The 19,013-nt window shown below is 38.0% G+C and overlaps 1 protein-coding gene across 1 annotated transcript in view; it reads right to left on the bottom strand.

The window, feature by feature from the left end:
• Window positions 1-19,013, bottom strand: part of LOC111158654 (nesprin-1-like) — a 229,526-nt gene that overhangs the window by 35,474 nt on the left and 175,039 nt on the right. The window contains exons 30-38 of the mRNA XM_022520845.1: window positions 16,826-16,986; window positions 14,700-14,850; window positions 11,417-11,644; window positions 10,934-11,032; window positions 8,920-9,107; window positions 8,405-8,528; window positions 6,799-6,965; window positions 4,449-4,602; window positions 1,499-2,127 (exon numbers count right to left, since the gene is read on the bottom strand). Of these exons, the coding sequence (XP_022376553.1) occupies window positions 1,499-2,127; window positions 4,449-4,602; window positions 6,799-6,965; window positions 8,405-8,528; window positions 8,920-9,107; window positions 10,934-11,032; window positions 11,417-11,644; window positions 14,700-14,850; window positions 16,826-16,986 (1,901 nt within the window). The remainder of the gene's footprint in view (window positions 1-1,498; window positions 2,128-4,448; window positions 4,603-6,798; window positions 6,966-8,404; window positions 8,529-8,919; window positions 9,108-10,933; window positions 11,033-11,416; window positions 11,645-14,699; window positions 14,851-16,825; window positions 16,987-19,013) is intronic.

The raw sequence follows: 19,013 nt of genomic DNA, 5'->3' as shown, positions 1-19,013 counted from the left end.
CTTTAATAAATCCATCAACTGAATGCAACATTTTCCATCACCTCTGCGTGGCTTTGGTGAGTTCAGTGTTAGGTGTGTGGATGTGGCTCTTGAGCCCAACCTGGACCTTCCTCTCCAGCAAGTTCAGGATCTCCTGCCTGCTTCGTTGATGCGGGCCAGCAAAGCTGTTTGCTCCTTTGCCATGTTTGGCTGCTCCTTTTGTCTTTACTCTGGAGGCTACTTTTCCTCCTCAAATCTTACTCCTTTTTGTTAGTTTACTGTTAAGCTGGTTGGCCTAGTGCTCACAAGGCACGAAACCTCAAGAGCCATTACGATCTGACTGTAAGCCTTTGCTAAGTGCTTAATTCCAATTAAAAGGAGGCAAATGGCAATGGTCTTGCATGTCAATAAAATCTTTCTCAATTATGGACACTGTGGTATGACAGCATTTCAGCTGCTTCTTTGCCCCCTGAAAAAATGGAAGACAAACATCCCTGAGAACACAAATGGGGAGAAAGTTCTATTAAGGAGGAAAAACAAGATTAGGAAGAAGGCTATAGTATTAGAGGAAAAAAAATCACTTCCAAATGTACTGCAGGAAAATACCCCTCACCTCTTAGCTTCTCTATAAAACGCACTGACAAAACCCCAACTTTGCTGAAACCCACTCGTCTGCCTTTTCCACACCTCTGAGCAAACAGCTGAAGGCAGCGGCTGAAAACGACTCCGGCCAGCTGACTGATTTCACTTCAAGTGAAGGAATGGGAATCTCAAATGGCAGCTTTATCACCTTATCAAGCTCCAGGGATATCATTTCCATTTCCTGTCTGCAAAAGAACCATTTTCTGCCATTTTCTCTCTGCCAACATCCTGTCATTCACTCTCATCTGAGGAGCCTGCTCGGTCTTTCTGAGGGTCTGGCAGCCACCAGGAAGGAATTCCCTCCTATTTTCACCACCAGGACTATAGCTACTCAGATCACCCCCTCTCGCCTCTGCCTTCATTTGTACTATGGACAACAAGGCCCTTCTACTAACAGCGAAACATTGTTTAAACATAGATAATATGATCTCTATTTTCTGTTATAGATAAGATCTTAGCATGGCTTATATAGATAAAGCCCTTGGGAAAATCCTTCAGGAAACCAAAAAAATATTAGTACTTCTTTTTTTTTTTTTTTAAAGATTTTATTTATCTATTTGACAGACAGAGATCACAAGTAGGCAGAGAAGCAGGCAGAGAGAGAGGAATGGAAGCAGGCTCCCTGCTGGGCAGAGAGCCCCATGTGGGGCTCGATCCCAGGACCCTGGGATCATGACCTGAGCCGAAGGCAGAGGCTTTAACCCACTGAGCCACCCAGGCGCCCCATATTAGTACTTCTTAAGTGTCCAGTTAGTCATTAATTTTATCCTCAAAATATTAAAAGAAGTTGCTAAATATGACACCATCAAAGCATTGCTGGTAACTCTAGAACAAATAAAAAGTCGACGGAACAAGGGGTTCCAGTCGTTTCTTTTACCTCTGCTGAAGAGCCTGCCGGGTAAGCTCCTTCAGTCTCTCTTTGTCTGTCCTTTCTTCAATGTCCTCGATGCTTCTCAGCAACTCCTCTTTCTGGTCCTGGAATGCTTTCTTCAGTACTGCCAGGGCATCTGCTTCGCTCTGCTTCATTCCCAGAAGGTTCTGGATTCGCTCTAATTCAGAACAGAGGTGATCAGTTGTCGTCCGGCAGGAAGTCCTTTGCTCAGAATTTCCGCTTTTAAGATGGTACTGAGCTTTGGCCAGAACGCTGTCAAGGCTGATGGCCGCGGATTCCAGCGCTTTAGCATCTTGAATCGCATGATTTAAGTCCTTTTCTAATAAATCAGTCTGTTTCCTATTCATACTTTCGGTTGTTTCCACCGTGTGTCTCAGCCGGTGGAGAACCCCCGACAGCGAGGCGTGGCTCTGCAGGAATTCCGCCAACTGGGACAGGGCAAGCTGTCGCCTTTCTACGACCTGGCTGGCCTCCTCGAACAGCTGGAAGCAGTCCTCTGCCTTGCCCTGGAGGAGGGGGAGGTTCTCGGCTCGACCCAGGGCACCCAGCTTGACTAGGTGATCCCGTAGACTGTGCAGTTCTCCCTTCTTGCTCTCGACTTCTGCCGTGTGGTCCTGGAAGGGAAGAGCAGGTCACTGAGTCCTCAGTTACACCGTGGCTAAGGACACACGCATTCACAATCTATCATGTTGAGATCCATTTTCAGTGCAATGGATGCTGTAGGCTTTAAAGGTCATCGGTGGTGAATCTTTTTTAAGAAACGGTCTTAGAGTTTCCTGTTTTCTCGTCTATATGTTTCACATAAAACACAACTCTGATTTGGAACTAATTCATTGCATGGAAGAGAATGTCTTCATGAATAGAAATTGTAGAAGGAAATCTTATATAAATACATACATATATATGTATAATTTGGAAGATTTAAAATACATATGTATACATAGTTAAAGTTTGTTATTCTAGTATAAATAATATGTCATACCTAAATACTATATTATATATAACAATATTATATATATATCAACAAAATATTATCTCTATCTCTATCCATCTATCTATATATCTCATCAAAAAGCAAATCACAGGCCCCAAATGGAGTCACTTATGGTAGGTCATGTCACCAAGCTGGTCCTTCATACCTAACCCAATTGCGGTTTCAGAATCCTCCAGAAATACAGCGTTAGCTTGTTAGTCAGGAATTTTCTGGTCAGTACTGATAAGGTAATCTGTCACAGGGGCCCTCTCCTCCCCCGCACCACCCAAGATAAGACTCCCATTCTTACCCCCAAGGGAAAGTGGCCTTGCCTAAAATGATCCTTTCTTTTCTTTTACTAATAACTTCCATGCCCCACTCTCCTTTAATGAAAACTTTCCATTTTTTACACCCCCCTGAGCTCCTTTCTATTTGCTGGATAAGATACTGCCTGATTCACAAATCACTTCATAAAGCCAATTAAATCTTCAAATTTACTCAGTAAATTTTTGTTTTTTAACAATACCGTATATATACAAATATATATACCTATGTTATAACAATACTATATATTATATTACTATCTATCTGTATAATAGATACTGAAGTTTGGAAATTTTCAATGTATATGCAATAATGTTCATTTTAACAGTTTGTAGGGAAGGACCGTAGGAATAGATGGGCATCAGCCTCTCTTTAGAGGCAGCGGGGGAGGCAGATGAAAACAGGTTTTAGCTGCCTCCTGTAAAGAAACAAAAATGAACTCTTCGAGACTGTTGTGTGGGCAATTTGACTTGCTCACAATAAATCATGTTCGAAATCTCTTAGAGCATTGCTAACAATCTCAGCATGCTTCCCATTAAAGAGAAATTATCACCCCACTTAATCTTGAACACGAGGGCCTTAAATGCCCCTTAGTTTGACCATTAAACTTTAGAAAGAAGCTTTGAGCATTTACTTCAGAAAATTTACAATTCATTCTCTGCCCTTTTGAGACACAAATCTCTTTAAAAGCTTCTGTACAGTTACAACCCAAGAATAAGTTTGTAAAGGACAGGGGGGTCATCCTTTTGAAACCAACACACTGAGTTAACAAATGCTTGACCGATTTACCCTAAGAATACTCTGGTTGACCTGATTTATGAGCTTGTTTTATAGACGTTCAGCGAGTACTAATAAGCTAAGAGGAGAGCAAGCCGGGAAGAACCTTTGCAGTCGTGCAGAAAGGACCAAAAGTGAACAAGAGCGACACTGTGATGACACCCCCAGAGGCTCCCCCAGCTCATCATGCTTACACTGCCATTTAATGAAAGTGTGTCCCATGACAAGACACAAACTACTTGAGATCATAAAGATACAAGAAAGTACTATTCCTTTTGGTAAAACCAATCAGCAAGCCCAGGGCAGAGTGAGCACTCCATAAATATTAAATGTTTTATCATTAAATATTGTCTTAAGTTTATTATGTAGCTTATGTCCAACTACCCCAACACTTGATTTAAATGTTATTTTTTTAATGCCAGGATAGATATTATGCATGATCTACAGATAAGGAAAATAAATCATGAATTTTAAATAACTTCTGAGCTAAACCATAATTTAGTAAGATTGCATCATTAAAGCATTGGAATTCCCTGTTAGTTTTCAGCATTGGAACAAAACAAACCAAGAAGCTTAAAAACAAACAGTCTCATCACTTTACCCTAGAAATCACTTACTCCATTTTGAAAAAATAGTGTCTTAACATGGTTGTCTAGTTCATGTGAAATGGTTTTATTGGCTTAATTTATCCGTGTAACACACTGCTAGGACCCATATGTTCCATTATTAAAACATCTGCATACGAATGCAAGGTTAAACTTAGGGCAGAATGGCTGGGTTTAAAAAAAAATGCTTTTCTTTATAATTTCAGAGCGGTTTTATGAATAAATTCTTCTTTCGATCTTAAAGTATGCCCTTTACCTTGTGCCGAGTAAATGCTGCTTGATGGTCCGTTATGCTTATCTCTGAAGTAGTTTGTAATTCACCGAGAAACAGCTTAATCCAGACAGAAAAGGAAAGCAGCAGTTCATCAAATTGCTGGTGCTCAGCAACCGCGGACTGAAGAAAAGTAATCCTATGGAGAGAAAGTTGTTAAAGTGAAAATGTCCCACAAGTTAACAGAAAAAGTTCATGAGGTGTTCGTTGTTGCCATAACCTTAACTGAAGGCAAAAAGATGTTCTCATACGTGGGCACACCGAAATCTTTGATGTCTTCTACTTCTCAAACCCTTTATTCTCAATTTCCCGCATCTCACCTAGCATTACCACTGTCCCCAAGGTGGTCCTCGGAGCCATCTTTCATGCCCCTGGTTCTTTATCGTCACATCTAATCTGTATATACCACCCCTGTAACACATACACAGTAGAGTCTGTGCTCTCCTCCCCATTTCCACAAGCCTACCTGGGTCTAAATTGCTTCATCTCTTCCTGGACTCCTCAGTGGCCTCCTTCCTGCCATTGTCTCCATAGTCCACTCTCTAGTGGACTACGAGAGACCACTAGAGAGACTAGTGGAAACCATTGTGTCTCCACAGTTCACTCTCTAGGTAACAGCTAGGAATGGCTTTAATGTAATCAGAACATTGTCTGCCAAGCTTAACACAGAGGCAACTTGTTGCACATAGGAAGGCAAACTCCAAAAGTTCTTATTGTGGTCGATGAGGGACCCCACATAATCCACTCCTCTGACCTCATCTGACGCAGCCCTGTTCCATACCACCGCTGCCTCAGTGGAGAATACCATGGGAGGCAAAATTTTAATTACCATTTTTCTCCAGTATACAAACAGCTTGGGCAAAAATAATACAAACACGAGCAACCCTACCCTCTTCAATATTTTTCAATTAGTTTGATCATTTTCCCTAATTGTGAGACAAAAATTTGGGACTGAGCTTCATCAGAAATGCTGATTTTTGAGCACTTGAGGGTTTTTAAAAAAATTTTTAATTCCAGTATGGTTAACATACAGTGTTATGTTAGTTTCAGGTGTACAGTACAGAATTCAACAACTCTGTACCTTATCCAACGCTCAGCACAGTAAGCACATCTTAATCCTTTTCATCTATTCCACCCCTCCCCCTACTCACCCCCCTTTGGTTAAGAGTCTGTTTTTTAGTTTGTCTCTTTTTTCTTTGCTTGTTTGTTTTTCTTCTTAAATTCCACATATGAGTGAAATCATATGGTATTTGTCTTTCTCTGACTTATTTTGCTAAGCATGATACTCTCTAGATTCAATTGTGTTGCTCCCAATGGCAAGAGTTCATTCTTTTTTACCGCTGAGTAATATTCCACGGTGTGTGTGTGTGTGTGTGTGTGTGTGTGTGTGTGTGTGTGTGTGTACACCCCACCTCTTCTTTATCCGTTCATCTGCTGATGGACATTTGGGCTGCTCTCATAGCTTGGCTATTGTAAATAATGCTGCAATGAACATAGGGGCAATATATCTTTTCAAATTAATGTTTTCTCATTCTTTGGTTAAATACCCAGTGGTAGAATTATTAGATCATATGATAATTCTATTCTTAATTTCTTGAGGAACCTGCATACTGTTATCCACATTGGCTGTCCCAGTTTGCATTCCCACCAACAGTGTAAGAGGCTTCCCCTTTCTCTGCATCCTCGCCAACACCTGTTTTTTTCCCCGTGTTGTTTTAGCTGTTCTGACAGGTGTGAGACAACATCTCATTGTGGTTTTGATTTGCATTTCCCCGATGATGAGTGATGTTGAGCATCTTTTCAAGTATCTGTTAGCCATGTTCTTTGGAGAAATGTCTATTCATGTCATCTGCCCATTTTTAAATTGGATTATTTGTTTTTTGGGTGATGGGTTTGTAGAATTTCTTTATATATTTTGAATACTAACTCCTTTTTTTAATTGAATACTGACCCTTTATTGGATATGTCATTTGCAAATATCTTCTGCCATTCAGTAGGTTGTCTTTTAGTTCTGTTGCTTGTTTCTTTTGCTGGAGCATATTTATTTATTTATTTATTTATTTATTTATATTGTGTTATGTTAGTCACCATAAAATACATCATTAGTTTTTGATGCAGTGTTCCAAGATTCATTGTTTATATACAACACCGAGTGGCTCCATGCAATACGTGCCCTCCTTAATACCCACCACAAATAACAAAGTAATTTCTTTCCCTTCCATACTTTTTGAATAGCTCAATTAGGTAAAAGCAAAAAAATCTCTGCTTTCTTAATTTATATGCTTACCATTTAAAAAATGAATGATATAAAAACATTCTTTTTAAAAAACCCAACCTTTTGTTAATTATCTGTGGCAAATCTCTCCATCTCTCATCCAACTGTTCCAAATGTACTTTCATTGTTTTCACATCATCTTTGGAGGCCACTGAGAATAGTGATTCCTTCAGTTGCAAAAGGCTGCTATAGATCGAGGCCCGGGATACAACTTCATTTTGCAGTGCCTAAGAAAAACAGAATACATTCTAGATCTCATCCCAGCATGACTGACTAGGAAGGACCATGTGACACAGGTGGTTGCTCTCCAAAGACTTTGCATTCTTGCAACACAGAGGTCATTGGGACCAGGCTTAAAGAGAGTTTTTATTACTTGATTTAGAATGGATCTGCTTAACCTCTAATGAAACATTTAAAATACTACTGAAACCTGAATTAGTGTTCCAGAATCTGAGTTCTATTAAGGTACGCAACTTTAGAAGCTGTAGAATTTCTTTCAAGATGAACAAACTGTGTAGGTAAAGTGAAAAAAAGAAAAGCTATTGCTAAAGAGAAACAGTGCATATCTAACAATAATAGAGATGCAATTCTGGGTACCAGAAATGTGGTCTCCTTCTTTATTTAGAGACTATATTAGGCCAAACTGGAGAACTTAAGGGCTCTCCATTTTGCTTTCGCACAACAGAATGACTTATTTTTAATCAGGCAATGAACTGTAAGGTGCTGTGAGTGCTACATAAAATTTTCAGTCCTATCTAATAAGATATAAAAGATAAACACATATAGAGAGCTAACAGCATAACATGGTATCAAATGGGATGATAGTGTAGCGTGGCGCACAGTAGATGCTTGTCAGGGTGCTTTCTCCCCCTTCTTAAAGAGGCCACATGTGTGATACAAGCAAAGCTGCTGAAGGTTTCTGAAGAAGGGTCACACAGACTATGGATGGCAGGAAGAGCTCCAAGACAGGGACTTAAGCCAAGCAGGACAAAACACACAAAGCCAGAATATGGGGATGGACAAGGAATGTTCAGAACACAGTGGGAGGCAGCTTGGTAGACACTGGGCCCAGATGTAGATGTCACAGAGGCTTCAGCCTCCTCCAGGTCCCCTAACCTGTAGAGCAACTACTCTCTGTGTAGAGATGTGTAGGACTAGTTTTACATGGCCAGATAGCTTTGTGCCATTTTTCAGAAAAGGAGCTGTGACTTCCCCTCTTAGAACACTTCACAGTGTATTTATAAAAAGATAAGAACTTTTTTTGGAAAGTGGCTGGTGGCTCAGTTGTTAAGCATCTGCCTTTGGCTCGGGTCATGATCCCGAGGTCCTGGGATCGAGTCCCACGTTGGGCTCCCTGATCTGTGGGAAGTCTGCTTCTCCCTCTCCCACTCCCCCTGCTTGTGTTCCCTCTCTGGCTGTGTCTCCTCTTTCTGTCAAATAAATAAATAATATTTTTAAAAAAGATAAGAACTTTTTTTCCTCAGTGTGGACTAAGGATGGCTTTTTATCCTCAGGGCATGAAACAGTCACTGGGGGTTTCTGAGGAGCAACTTTTGGGGAGAATACTGCAGAACGTCAGTGTGCAATGAACTAGAAAGTCATTGAGAAGCAAGAATGTGGGAAACCCTCAAAGTCAAAGAAGGAAGAAATTTGAACTTGAACTTGCCTGTATTGACTGAAGTTCACTCTCCACCTTGACTCTGTCTGCAGAAATGTCCATTTCTGGGGAACTGGCTATTTCTTCACACCGCTCTAACCAGGTTAAAAAGGTTGATAATTCTTTTTCCAGCCTAAAGAAAGCAGAGATGAGAGACAAATCTATCAAAATTATTATGCCAGAAAATGAAACCTTTCCAAATTTGAAGGTCCAACACTAACCATTGCAAATAATACAGTGTTGGTTCTTATTCCTAGATATGAAGGTAAAAAGAACATTCCCTTCACATTCATATGTATTTGTTACCGGTGTTTATATCTATGTCATAGGGAAGGTATGCATACATCCTCTCCATTTTAGGGATCTTCACCTTCTGACACAGACCAAGATCTTCTCATATTAGACATGTACGTTGATGTGTTTTACATCTGGGATGATTATTTCCCAAAAGCTGGTCCAGAATTTCCTACTTAAGAGTACCAGTTGAAATCCATACTGCCAACTCGGGAAGGAAGGCTGCTCACCTCTGCCAGTGGGCCAGCAGGGTCTCCAGCGCTGTCTGCCTCTCCTTGGCCCGAGTCCACGTCTCCTCATACCTCTGCTGCAGGGCCACTGCCTCCTGGACGGAGGAACCTCTGTTAGCCACCTTCTGGGCGCTGGCTGAGGTAGTGGCCACCACACTACTCAGTGCCTCCAGGGCTTGGCAGAGATCCTAACAGGAGGCCAAGAAAGCACAACATCAAGAAACAAGGCCAACGGTTTTTTTGAGACCCATCATCACTCAAAATTTTCCCTCAGTCCATGATCTGCGAGACATAGTCAAAGTGAGGAGAGTTACTTTATGAATGCAAAAATCAAAAACGAAATGGAAAGGATCTTCCCCAAATAGGAATTTACTGTTGTATATTTGAATAATTTCAACTTCCCCTTAATGATTCAGATAATTTGTGAAAATTATTATTCCTTCTATGCCAAATATGACTTTTTAAAAAACCTCTGTTTAATTTACAAGAGCTATATGTAACATGCCATAACCTCTATAAAAAATATATGGGGGGTGCTTGGGTGGCTCAGTGGGTTAAAGCCTCTGCCTTCAGCTCAGGTCGTAATCTCAGGGTCCTGAGATCGAGTCCCGCATTGGGCTCTCTGCTCGGCGGGGAGCCTGCTTCCTCCTCTCTCTCTGCCTGCTGCTCTGCCTACTTGTGATCTCTCTCTGTTGAATAAATAAATAAAATCTTAAAAATAAATAAATATATATATATCTCATATATATATATATACACACATATATATATGATATATATATATATATATATATATCAGTTATGGCTGACATAGCTGCTATCAGGAATCAGTGATAATCTTATCATCCTATCTCAGGATGTGGCAGGTTCTATGTTACGTCCATTTCATATAGTAACTCATTTAATCTTCATAAGAATCTTAACAGTTATGTTCTTTCATTATTCTCATTTTAGAGATCAATCAAGGCAGAGAAAAATAATTTGCTTTACAAAATCTAAACACTAGAAAAAATAGAATAGTATCCTCTCTGGTACTCAGTTATTAACTTAGTAAACTATTAAAATAATTCCATGAAATTCAGTTTTCCCACCTTTCCTCATGTTTTGGGTATTTAAAAAAAATTACCTAAGTAGCACAAAAACACATTTTTTAGAAGATTTTATTTATTTATTTAAGACAGAGGGAGAGAGAGGAAGAGAAAGAACACAAGCGGGGGGAGCAGATGGAGAGGGAGAAGTAGACTCCCCACTGCCCACTGACCAGGGAGCCCAATGCAGGGCTCGATCCCAGGACCCTGAGATCATGACCTGAGCCAAAGGCAGAAGCTTAACCGACTGAGCCACCCAGCACCGCCCCCCCATTCTTGTTGTAAGTATTCAAACCTATAAATTCCACTCCCCTTTCTAGATGTGCTTTTGTCAACCCTTTGCTTTCTATCACTGCAGCCCCTTCCCTCGGCATACGTACACATAGATAGGGGTAACAGATATGTTTTTTTAAATTAACACATTTCTTCTGGGTTTTTCTCTGCTCCTGATTCTCCCTCTTTGCTTCTTTCCCTAAATTACACCAAAGGCATCTGTTGCTCTGTGAACACCCATCAATAGTCACTAGTTCAGGCAGCAGACCAAAAAAGGTAGCCATTGGTAAAAGGCTAGTGAGGACATATTCTTTGCACATCTGACTGTTGTGGGTTAAAAATCTAAAATCCGTCATTGCGCATGTATGTTTTTATGCACATTTAATTTTTTATAATGCTCGCAACAAGTAACAGAATTTACTACAGCTAAAATCAGAAAAAAATCATATCTTAAGTATGAGAAAGAAATGCTGTAAATGAACATTCCTTTAATATGCATTTTTAATAGAAACTTATTTGTAAACTTACACTTCTTGTGTTAGGCGAACATGTTTGATATGTCATTCCTCAAGTAACATAAAGATCCTTTCAATTTTAACCATCATAAAAACATTTACTATGTTTTCAAACAGGAATTATCAAATTGCTCTTACCATATGTTCTTGGAGGACTTTGTATGTTTCTGTGGCTGAAGAACATATTTTTAGTGGATCAGCAAGTTTATCTTCAAATTCAGACACAGACTTCTGGATCTAAAACATCAGTGAAATATAAAGATAATGGTGGGGAAAATGTACATCGAGGCAGAAAAAGTTACCAAGGAAGCAGCATGCTTATCTCTTTTGATAACTTTCAATAAAATTATTAAAATACACATATTTTTTAAAAATCTAAAATCAGTGTGTCCTATTATTTGAAAGGAATAGATAAGCCTTAATGCCTATCTGAACACAATGGATAATGACATTTTTATATTCCCTCAAAAAAGGTATCACATGAATAATTAAAAGCTTAGTCATCATTGACAACTGGGTAAATGATTAGCAAATTGTGTCTTCCCTTAGTTCACTATTTCTGCAATTAATTATAAATGCAATAGGAAATAATATCTTTTGCACTCATGGACCCATTCTTACCTTTCTAAGATTCTCTTCAAACTTTTGCTGCTGAGATAAATGTCCCAGGATTGTTCCTTCCAAACACTGTGCATGCTCCCGGAGCTCCTCCCAGTACCTTCTTATTTGTGTCAGCTTCGCTTTGATTCGAGCAGATTCTCCAGTGGTGACAAACTGAGCAAAAGACTGAGCTGCTTCTTCTAGTTCCGTAATGCTGCTGATCTTGCTTTCTATTTCCTGAATTGTGACCTAATAGTTAAAACAAGAAAAATGACAATATAGGCTGAGTAAGCTTGTCTTTCTGAAATAATAGATTCTCTACACAGAGAGAAAATCAGGAGAGGGCTTCTTAGCTGACATTTCAACACACTTGGACCATTAGAGACCAGCTAGGAACAAACACGGTAAGTTTCCTGACCTCATTTGGGGAGGAGAGATATGCAGATAATGTCGGAAAATATGAAGTGATGGTGGTCGTGTTCTGTGCATAAAGAATCAGAGAAAGACCTACCCCTGTTGCAGAGAAGTAAACAGGGAGATGTCCCTGTGTTTCATATTTTTCATTTTTGTATTTCATGTTTTACCAAACAAGAGGTATCTCTAAAGGTAAAGAGAATTCCTTGCTTATCCTCCGAGTCATGCCTTGTACCAGCTGATCTGGGAAGCAGTGTGTTCCAGTGACTCATAGAAATGCTAATGTTGACATTCATTTAATTTTCCTCAAATGTAGCTGAGTGTTTCATCTCTACTAGACAAACTAAAAGCTTGTCTGATTTCCACTCTTGCAAAACCAGTCTTTTCAAATGTATTGTCTTTATGCCAGTCGTTTCCAAATTTGGAATACGTTAGGATCACCTGGCCCCCATCCTCAGGGAGTCAAGCTCAGCAGGTCTAAGGTGAGGCCAGGATTTTGCATTTCTCCAAAATATCCAGGCGATGCTAATCCTGGAGAAGCTGCTCTGAACCACTGCTTCCTCATTAGCTGTGGGCACACAGTGAAGAAGCTACATAGTATCGTTTCCGTTTGGAGCAGGAGGACACTGTATGTATCAGCCAACACACAAGAATTACTGAAAGACACCAAGGATGTGTGTGGGCGCAAGGAAGCATGTCTGTCATAAACACAGAGGCTTATTTATGCATAAGAGAATGAAAATGATTTCTCTGAGAAAAAGAGCCAAATCTTCCAATCCAATAAAGCCAAAAATTCAGACAAGTCTCAGTTACCCTATGGAAAAAAAAAAAAATGTGACTTATGTCTACATGAGACAACATAGTCAAAAATAAATTCAGTCTAGATGAGACGATCAGGAATAATTTAGATTAGTGCCAGGTGCTCGTTACTTTATTTTTATTTTTCATAGGCAGGACTACAGTGGTATAGCTAATAGATATTTGTTATTTGAACATGAATACAACCTTTCTTTTTTGTTTTTCAAGATGGTTTTTTTTTTAGAAAAATTACTCATCAATTCAACAAATATATACTTGGTGTCTCCTATGCGCCAAAATTGTTCTAGGTGTTTGCACTAGCTCAGTGAAGCAATCTAAAATAGACAAAATTTCTTAGTTTTTAGAGTAATTAATACATGTTACCAACAAATTCATAGATGTAAACTATGTAATCATATTGTTGGATTCTAATCCAAAAAGGGAAGATGGAAGAGGTACTCAGTGTATGTTCTTATCATTTGTAAATTATCAATTAAGAATAAGAAAACCGGTCAATTTGGAATAGCATGAAAAGTGGGCTTATAGAAAAATGTCTTCATGACAAGGCAAATGCTTCATTCATTTTAATCCAAAGGTTGTTTTAAAGTGAAACACCATGACAATTGTTACCTTATTTCTTAATGTTTCCTATAGTGTGGTCTTCTGAGTGGAAACAGAATATGAATTATTTGCCTAAATTTCACAGCACCAGTGTATCCCACACCATCTTTGCTTATTTCTAGCAAATACTTTTTTTCCTACTACTCATATTCATTTAATACATTTTAGATGTTTTCAAAATACTATATTGGAATATTAAAATGTATTTCTAGTCTACTGGCATGGAAATCTATAACTGAATGTTTATATATTTAAAAATAAAACGTGTAATCATTTTGTTTCCTAAAGAGTAAAGAGGCGATGACAGTTGATCATTGATATATTTCAGAAGTCCTGGAATTGAATTAAGGTTTAATTAATAAGATGAATTGTAGCAAGAATAAACACATTAAAAAGTGTATGCCAAAATTTTTTGGAAGAAAATTTTTGATAAAGTCATTTAAAGGTGCTATTCTTTGTTTACTTAGGATGTAGTGAAATGATCAAATGACAACTTTTAAAAACAGTTTTAGAGATTAAACATACTTCATGAATATTCCTTAGTGGGTTGACATCTATTTTCCCTAGTACACCACACAAGACATAAGCAGACTCCATATATACCAGATTCCATGTAACCTTGATTGCAAAAGATGCAGGATAAACCAGGATAATCTGCCCAGCAATGTAATCGTAGCTAAGTGACATAGCACCCTTCCACTGTGAACATGGTAATGACTTGTTCTGAGCAATAATGTGAACTACCTGGTATTTATTTTACTGTTTTTAACTGCATGAAATGGAAGAGGGTTTTCCCATTCAAAAAAAAAAAAAAAGATTAGATAGGAAAGTGGCTGCATTTTGAAAGTGTGTTGCATAAAAACTATAAAAGAAAGAATTCATTTCTTTCAGTCCATTTTTTCTTAAACTATTTGAATGAAATGAACAATGACAGTCTACGCATGTGGTCATGTTGGAGCTAGGATAGCAGTAAGTATCAGAGCATTTCAGTCTGTGCGTTTGAGCAGTGGAGTCTGAGGTCTTCCCCTAAAGAAAGTAATCGCTCCCCCCTGTGGTTTGTGAGGGTAAATGCCACTAATACTGGAGCCAGACATTTGCATGACTCTTACAAAGTAAAGCTGTAGGTGATGAATCCATTTCGGGTGGTATAGATGAATCAACAGAACACTCCAATGGGGTTAATTCAGAATCAAGGAAAAGAATAATGTAACCATAAAAACATTTTAATGATATTGCACACAATATTGACTTTGAATGCATAAGTCAGAAAATAATACATAATTCCAGCTATAAAGTATTGCCCAGTATCAATCAAGACCTCTCAGCTCAACATTTTGTGTGAATTGAATTTTAATAGAGTCACATAGCAGTGAAAGATTTATCGTGGGGCCAACTAGCACTGGATGATATGTAAGAAAGGAGTTCTTAAAAGCTAGACATGGATTATAAATGTAACGTGTGAGCCGGTCACCTTGATCTGGTGGATTTGCTTGTCCATGGTAGATGATGAAGTTTCCAAGGCATTGAGTTCTTTTTCTTTCTCAGTTATCCAGACGGACAGGGTCTCAAAATTATTGCCAAAATGATCCCACTTGTTTTTCACCATTTCCATGGTTTTAATACTAAAATTAACCAAATTAAGTAAATAAAATGCAGCACTTGAATAGAAAACAACAACACATTTTCCTTTAAATCACCAGATGAAAAGAGAGCAAAGGCATTTGTGACGATGTCAAAGTTGAAACTACTGGAACAGGAAAAAAATGCACATTCAATCTGAGTATTGAGTCCTCAAGTCTTCCTCTCTATCTCCTCTGAGAATGAGCATTTAACGAGGTAGTATCTACACTATGTTATGAATGGAACTGTGCTTTGAAAAAAAATATAGCTGGGTCCAAAGGGGTTTGAATCCAGGTATAATCTAGGTAAACTCTGCATGTGACCAGTAGTTGTCAGGACTTTGAATAAGGCTGCCTACACAGATTCCAGCGCACGGAGACTTTTAGCAGTCCGGCTTTCATGGACAAGGTCCTTTTGCTCTCAGAGCAGAGATACTGCAGGGATGCTCTAGACTCAAAGATCTTTATAGAATGTACCTTTATGAGTCAAGACAGAGCTTATACTCTGAATCCCATACTGCCTTACAGGAACTGTTTCTATCATTAGAGCTAAGCCTGCAACTTACGATCTGTAACAATTTCAGCTGTTCTCCCATGTTGGTCCAGTCTTGATTCCAAAAGACTCTATATACAGTCTTGTACATGAGCACCCTAACTGCTTTTAGAAAATCTGGGCTTTATTTGTTATAAATCTAGTGAACAAAATATAAGTTATAGATGTCCAGTTTGTTTTAGCTATGTGTATATAACCAGGTGATTATGGCTTTCAGTTAGAAAAAGACTAAGAAACTAATAGTATATCATTGAACTGATACATCCTTGGGTTAAAAAAAAATGAAACGATTTCCCTGTTTACCAAAAGGCACTTGAAGACATCAAGAAGAATGCAATGGCATCACTGAATATTAAATTAAATAATACTGCAGTCTCAAATGTATACCCTGGATGTGCCTAATGCTCCTATCAGTACAGGTAATACAAGCTAAATTATATTGCAAGTTTTCAAATGAAATAGATTCAAATGGATATTTCTAATAAAAGCAGCTTCTTTTCTAATAAACTCTGAGTTTCATTATTTCCAGAACTTGATGGATAATTTTCAATATAAAGTTCACAAAGTTTTGAGTCATAATTTCCTTTAAATTATTTAACAAATTTTAAGGTTTAGGCAAAGGTACAATGTTAATTTTAAGGTGTTACTAGTATTAAAAACAAATTTTACAGTTTAAAAAATCCACCTTAGAAATTACGTTCTATATCTTAAGAATAATACGTATTGGTGATTTGCCAGTAAATCTACTTTAATAAAAATGTGTGGCCATATTATGTTGAGGAACACTGGCCATATCTTCATATATTTATCCCCTACAATTCTTTTGTGTGTTCATTTTGCACGTAATAGCATACCACAGGCTAAACTATTTTTTCTTTCATTTTCAATAAACAAATATTAGATGTTAAAAAGTAAAATAAATTTTGAAGTTAATTTTTGGAAACAGTATATCAATCAGTGACAATTCGAATATGGAGGCACTATAAACAAGCTCTGTGAGCTTCTTGGAGATGGAGACACTTGGTCTATGACACACATATTTAGGTCCAGCATCTACACAACCAAAATATCTCTTCTTCCGTCTAACTGGTGACAGCAGAACAGTACAGTAAAAAAAAATATTGTAAATATTGATTCTTTCTCAGATTGTATGAAGGCCACAGAATTTAATAGATATGGCTTTCTCATGAACAAAGTCAGTTTACAATGCAAAAACCACATCTTTTCTATTTTTCTGCTCTGTTATATAGACGATGGTTTCTGTCTTGGTGATACTTTCTTTTGAACTGTGAGTGCTTCCTCAAAACATGCTGAAATACACAGACACTTTGAGATTTTAAAGGAATGCTTTGAATACAATATACAGGAAAGACTGTATGAAACTTTATCTCAGAGAAGAAAGTTTAGGACTTGTCAAGCACATACTCTTCTTCAAGTGTGTCTTCTAATTTTTTGACTTGCTCTTTGATTGACTTAGCCTGCTGCTGAAGCAGCTGCTTATTCTTGGGCCCAAGGGGTATCTCAGAAGCTTCCTTCACAAGATTTTCAGCCTGGACTGCAATACTTTCTGTTCGTTTAGAAAACTCCTAGAAAAAGAGATTATCATTGTTAGGAAGACATAGTTATCCTTCTATCCTATCTTCTATCCTATCTACCTTCTATCCTATCTACCTATTCTATCTTCTATCCTATCTACCCTCATAGTTATCCAACAATTCTCACAAAAATCTTTTTCCATGGTTCCCTAGTTTGGGTTTACTGCTTTGAATTCTCAGCTGCATTATAACTAACTAACTTCTCTACAAATATGTTAGTTTATTACAGGCCCCATTCAGGCAATGATTAATGGTGATTGATTTTTTTTCAGTCACATAGATAAGAGATTTCTAAGCCAATTAATATAAACATTTTTTATTTAATTGAAGGATATTTTAGTCAATACAGTGTATCACTGATATTTACCTATAAATAAACATATTGTTAACTAGTTCCCTGAAAAGAGAGATCATCTGATCTTAATGCTGTTAAATCTTATTCACTGTATACCTATACTATATGATGAAAAGAAGGTAAGTTCTTAACCAGTTGAACCTGGACTGGAGCTCTAGATTTGCTAATTACTAGTTCTTTGACTTTGGTGAATTATTTTTCAGACTTTCATATAAAATGCAGGTAGTAATGGCTTCTTGTAAGGTTGCTATTAGCAGCTCATCAGCAATTTCATTTTTAAGTGCCTGGCACTCTAGCAGGTGCCTATTATCGCCTTTTTTTTAATGTCTCTCATAAAATTGAGGACAAAAGGGTTTATTAAATTTACACATTGATTTTCATTAATAGTGAACTACTTCAATTCAAAAATGAATTTAATATGGGCGAGGCACTGGTAAATTTTAGCTGTTACCTGAATTTTGTCAGGTAAATGTATTGAAAACTAAATTTAAAAAAGCTAATTGCAGAGATAATCTTTTGTGAAAAAAAAGTACCTTAGTGTCTCATTTCTTCTCACGTAAGAGACATTCATGGGAGGTTTAAATTTTGATCAGAAACTCCTCTTTCCAAAATAGGTAATGAAGAAATCCAAAGTAAGTATTTTCAAAGGTGAGACTTCTGACAGCCACCTCTTCCCACAGAGTATCTCCCAGAATTATTACATAATTCCATGTAAGATAGTTACTACATAATACTATTGTATCTTCATGTTTGAAAGACTTAAAGTCCACATAGAAATATCAACATTACTTCAGAGAAGGACCCAACAATTTGATAGAATAAAAATGGGTAAGTACAGCTTCCTTTTCATGATAGATTTATAATATCCCAAGAATCGGTATTTGCCAATGTCACATTAAATTCTGTGGTTATAAATGTCCTCTGTTGGTGTGATGGGCTTAGAGTCATGGTGGACTCATTTGTGAAGCCTGATTCACAGCATAATCTCTCCAAACCCTATGAACAGAATCAGAAGCATAAAATAGTATTTTCCCCCCCACTACTGTTTCCCAGAGCCCAAGAAAATCATGGAGAAAGTGGTGTTAAATCTGAAAATGCTTATATACCTTCACTCTAAGAGCTTTCTGTCAGAGCTAGGTATGGGGAAAGCACAAAGCAGAGGAATTCAAAAGACAGAGTGATATTGATAAAAACCAAATTGAACCAAAACAATAATATTATAAGGCTTTATCTCGAAGTCCCAATAAGAAGACCCATGAGTGGCAGTAGAACGCGGCAGGAAAGGACGGACTCTGGCATCAGGTAGGTCTAGAGTTGAATGAGGCTCTGTCCTGCACTAGCTGTGTGACCTTGAGTGTGACCTCTGAATTTTCATTTCCTCATCAGTCAAGGCTTGCTGTAAAGAATAAACATGATATTGCTATGGACGTGCACTCAAGTTCTTGAGCACAACCACACGAGGGCTACGAATGGAATGAAGGCTGTATTAACAATGTGGAGGGAGCAAAAAAGTAGAGAACAATTATTCTAGATGGCATGTGCTTGTGCGACAGTATACAGAAACAGTAAAGTAGCTCAGTTTTTCAATGAAAAACCTAATGGCTGAATGTGTGTGCTCTGGGCTCAGCTTTCGTAGGTTTGAATCCCAACCTCACCAGTGAGT

This window comes from Enhydra lutris, unplaced genomic scaffold (genome assembly GCF_002288905.1).
Source record: "Enhydra lutris kenyoni isolate GAN:26980312 unplaced genomic scaffold, ASM228890v2 scaffoldscaffold62, whole genome shotgun sequence".
Taxonomy (NCBI): Eukaryota; Metazoa; Chordata; class Mammalia; order Carnivora; family Mustelidae; genus Enhydra; species Enhydra lutris.
The sequence above is the reverse complement of the archived record's forward strand: the minus strand, read 5'-3'. Positions and strand labels throughout refer to the sequence as shown.